We start from the raw sequence: 4,629 nt of genomic DNA, 5'->3' as shown, positions 1-4,629 counted from the left end.
ACTAGTGGACATAGGCTGCCTTTGTGAGGGAAAAGAAAGTGCAAGTTTGGAACACAGTTGCCAGAGACAGTGTGAGGGGACAGGCACAATAGAGGTCCTATCATGCATAGTTCCTGAGGATCACAAGGAAAAGGTGATGAAACATGAGGAAACAAATTTAAATTTGTATATTCCTGACCTCTGTCTAGCCCAGAGGGTAGAAACTCTGGGTAGCTTTCTATCTGTCCCCACTGGCACTGGCCCTGCTGTTGTCTCCAAGTTCACACTTTGAGTGGCTTTAATTGTAAGCTTGGGGATTCTGTTCCAGAGCGGGCATTTGTGGACTCTCATGAGACTTTTTTACTCATTCTTAGTATTAAGCTTCTACATGGACAATCGGAGGCAGTTCTGCAAGGCAAGTAAAAGACGGAAGAAGGGGGCAGGCAGCCATCAGTGAGTCGTCCAGTTCTTAGATGATGGTTCTGTCATCACCATCTCATTAACTCAGTCCACTTTCTTCTCTATTCCTTTGCTTTGATGCATAATAATTATACATATTTATGGGATGGAGTATATTATTTAACATACACAATATATAGTGATCAGATTGTGGAAATGGCCTATCTATCTTGTCAAGTATTTATTATTTTGTCCTTTTTCTCCTCATGAGGAGATGCTGTTTATCTGAGACTCACTGAAATAGAGTCCCCAGGGTGGTATAAACACCCACAGCCCAACTAAAAGGTTGGTGCAACTGGGGAAGGAGATCAGATCTGTGAAGAGCAGCTACTTCCTGTCCTCTTTCACCCAGTAAGTGAGAGCACAGGAAAAGGACAATTGAATTATTTTGGTAGAAGTACCTCCATTGGGTATCTGTGTTACATTTTTGTGTTGTTTTCCTGCAGGAAACCTGACAAAAGGTGAGTCCCAGACTCTTTCCTGCCCCAACGCATGCACCCACATAAACAGACATTCTTTCTTTTTATAAAATCCTTATTACCAGCTCTTGTTTCATTTCCCCTTTTCTATTTATATATTAGCATATCCTCTGCCTCTATCAAGGGCTTGTTGCTGAGGTTTTTCTTGTTTTTTTTTTTTTTTTGAGTAATTAATGTATTTATTTATTTACCCTACAACAAAATCTCAGCTTCTCTTCTGTCCTCTCTGCCCAGTCCCTTACTCTCATCTCCGGTTCCCACTATTTTCTTTCTTTAATGAAAGGAGAAGAGAGGAAGAGATAGCACTTTTCAGGACATGGGATAAAGCTACAGCTTAGTGAGTTACAGTCATAACACCAGAAAGAAATGCAGTTGTATTTATTTATCATATCAAATGCAAGTTAATATGTAGAATGAGACTCAAGGGAGAGGGGAGTCAATTAATATATATGTCTCTGTCTATGTTTTCAGATGGTCCAGTACAGCAGGTGATCATGGCCATGTGGTTGAACCAATCATTCACAGATGACTTTATCCTCTTGGGCATTTTTTCCTACAGCCCAACAGATCTTCTTCTTTTCTCTGTGGTCATGCTAGTCTTCACAGTGGCACTCTGTGGGAATGTCCTCCTCATCCTCCTCATCTACACTGATCCCCGTCTTCACACCCCCATGTACTTCTTCCTCAGTCAGCTCTCCCTCATGGACCTCATGCTGGTCTGTACCAATGTGCCAAAGATGGCACTCAACTTCCTGTCTGGCAAGAAGTCCATCTCCTTTATGGGTTGTGGTATTCAAATTGGCCTCTTTGTCTGTCTTGTGGGTTCTGAGGGTCTCTTGTTAGGACTCATGGCTTATGATCGCTATGTGGCTATTAGCCATCCACTCCACTACCCTGTCCTCATGAATAAGAAGGTCTGTCTGCAGATTGTTGGGAGCTCTTGGGCCTTTGGGATAGTAGATGGCCTGGTGCAGATGGTGGTGGTAATGACCTTCCCCTATTGTAGCTTGAGGGAGGTGGACCATTTCTTCTGTGAGATGCTCTCCTTGCTGAAACTGGCCTGTATGGACACATCCCTATTTGAGAAGGTAGTGTTTGTCTGCTGTGTCTTGATGCTGCTGTTTCCCTTCTCCATCATTGTAGCCTCCTATACTCGCATCCTAGGAACTGTTCTCCGTATGCACTCTGCTAAATCCCAGAAAAAGGCTCTGGCCACCTGTTCCTCCCACCTCACAGCTGTCTCCTTCTTCTATGGAGCAGCCATGTTCATCTACCTGAGGCCAAGACAATACCGGACTCCAAGCCAGGACAAGATGGTGTCTATCTTCTACACAGTCCTTACTCCTATGCTCAACCCCCTCATTTATAGTTTGAGGAATCGTGATGTGATAGGAGCACTGCAGAAACGGCTGGACCGCTGCAGGATTGGCAGCCATCACTGAGCTCTGGAGTTGGACTCTCTCATTGTAGCTGCGTTTTGACCAGTAAATAACTCCTTGTCTGTGTGTAATCACACAGTTTAATCATTAACAGTGAGGTGTGTGACACCTGTGTTCTGGGGCAGGACTTTATGAACCCTAAGCCAGTACTAACTGTATCTCTTGTGATCCATGAGTTTTCCCCATTATTCTTTTGCAGACCTTTTGCTAAGTACATTATGGAGGAAGGAAAACCTCTCTCAACTCAAGCACTGCAGGATCGGAGCATTGGGATTGTATGTTTATCACTTAGAGTGTTTTCTTTACCAGAAGACTTAACCCTTCTCACTGATGTTCACAGAGTCTCTTAAGGTCCAGGTGCCGAGACATACATGATCATTTTTCTCTAATTTACATACTGGCCATGTACTTTATTTGTTGATAAAGCTACCACTAATCTGTTATTTATACAATACAGCCTCCTATTAGTGGCATGAATGAAAAATTTTCCAGATGGCAGAAAGCAGGGCTCTTTTTTATTTTACAGACTTCTCATTTTATACTGTGAAGCCTTATTAGGGTTGCTTCAAGGAGTAAAAATGGAATATTGTGCTATTCAGGAGAAACAGGCTAAAAACGGGTTTGATTCCTTATTCTGAATGTGGGACCTAGAAGATACACATGGAATAATGGATGCACACAGTACTGTAGCAAAAAATGTGACTGTTCATCACTTCTGTTTCAATTGTTCTTGTCATTTTTTTCTTTGCTTGAGGCTGAACCTCAACCTGATGCTTAACCTGACTCTAGTCATCCGGGCAGCGGCAGGCCTCCTGCTCACACTTTGACTGTGTAGACTAGCATGCTTTCCCTTCAAGTTGAAGACATCAGCAAAATTAGACCTTTTATTCAATGCCATTTACATTCTGACTATAAATCGGACTCACATCCTTTGTGTTGAGCCAAGCATCAGTTGTTCACCCACATTTGTAATAAAATCATTTCCTGAACAATCCAGTTCTCTCTTTGACAGCAGAGAGCAAAGTGGGGGAGGGGGGTTCAAACCAGGTGCTGGAAGTTTTGCTAAGCCCCAGGAAGGTGCTTGGTCAGTCTCAGACTCTGGTCATGGAGAAGAATGGCATGAGAAAATACGATATTTAAGAAGTGGGATGGGTGAGATGGAACTCATTGGTACAATGTCTGCTTAGCATGTGTGGGATGCTAGATTCAAGCCTATCACCAGGGAGACAAGGAGAGAAACATATGGAGACAGACAAACAGAGAGATAGAGAGAGACATAGAAGAGAGACAGAGAGAGACAGAGACAGAGAGACAGAGACAAAAACAATACTACTTTGGGGACATGCTATTGGCCATCTGAGATAAATTCTCAAAACAAGCATTTTGTAGTGAACATGTTTTATTTCAAAGAACTTTGCAGGAGGGCTTCCTTCCCTGGGAGCCCTAATTGCCAAAGCAAATCTCCAAGGATTTTTGAAAGTAGGAGCTGTGTGTCCTTGTAGCAGCCAGAATTTCCATTGTGTGAGCATACTGGTCTCTTTGCTTATGCCTCTTGTGGTGCCCAAGCTAGTCAACTGATTTTTAGTGTTTATAGTACTAAATACCTTTCTGGATCCTCTTTTGTTCTTATCGTAACCCATTTGCCTTGTCCAGATTTTAGTCTGACCAGATTCTCTTCTTCCAGAAAGTGTTCCTGTTTAAATTCATGCACATTACATCTCCCTTTTACTTTGCATGTATCAAGCCATACATATTATGTACCAACCAGATCTATTCATCCATAAGCACTGAACCTGTAGAATTAATTCATCCCTCTTCCGAAAAGACATGAATTTGCTCTACATGTTTTGGATACCTGTTAAGACCCAGAGATGCAGCTCCCAAGCGGGATCAAGTACGGACTGGTGACAGGTGCAAGTAGGGGCTAGAATGCCAGCCTTGAAAAGAAAATGTTTTTCTCATTTGGCCTTAAACTATGTTCTGCTGTGTCCTGTTTCTGTGGAAGCGGCTCTCACGCTCTCTTGGTAATGGCGAGTATACTTTGATAATAAGAAGAGGGGTGATTTGTTATGTGAATATTTTGAGAAGAAACCTTTGTTTAGTCGTATTTCTTTGTTTAGTCTTACCTCAGTTGTTCCTGGTATCGTGGGAATAATCATCTTATGGTATCTTGCCAAAATGGAAATTGAGGTAATGCATATTCATATCTACATAAGGATTAATAAAGCTTGTGACTGCGTGCAGTTGCTTCTGCCTTTGCTCTGCAGCCCCTC

The 4,629-nt window shown here is 42.4% G+C and overlaps 1 protein-coding gene across 1 annotated transcript; it reads left to right on the top strand.

Annotated features, from left to right (window-relative positions):
- Positions 1–1,411: 1,411 nt before the first annotated feature.
- Positions 1,412–2,359, top strand: Or2v2 (olfactory receptor family 2 subfamily V member 2). Its single transcript, NM_214833.1, is given in 1 exon segment — positions 1,412–2,359. A coding segment is annotated over 1 exon segment (948 nt).
- The last annotated feature ends 2,270 nt before the right edge of the window (positions 2,360–4,629 follow it).

Source organism: Rattus norvegicus, chromosome 10, assembly GCF_021556685.1.
Source record: "Rattus norvegicus strain SHRSP/BbbUtx chromosome 10, alternate assembly SHRSP_T2T, whole genome shotgun sequence".
NCBI classification, from domain to species: Eukaryota; Metazoa; Chordata; class Mammalia; order Rodentia; family Muridae; genus Rattus; species Rattus norvegicus.
The sequence above is the reverse complement of the archived record's forward strand: the minus strand, read 5'-3'. Positions and strand labels throughout refer to the sequence as shown.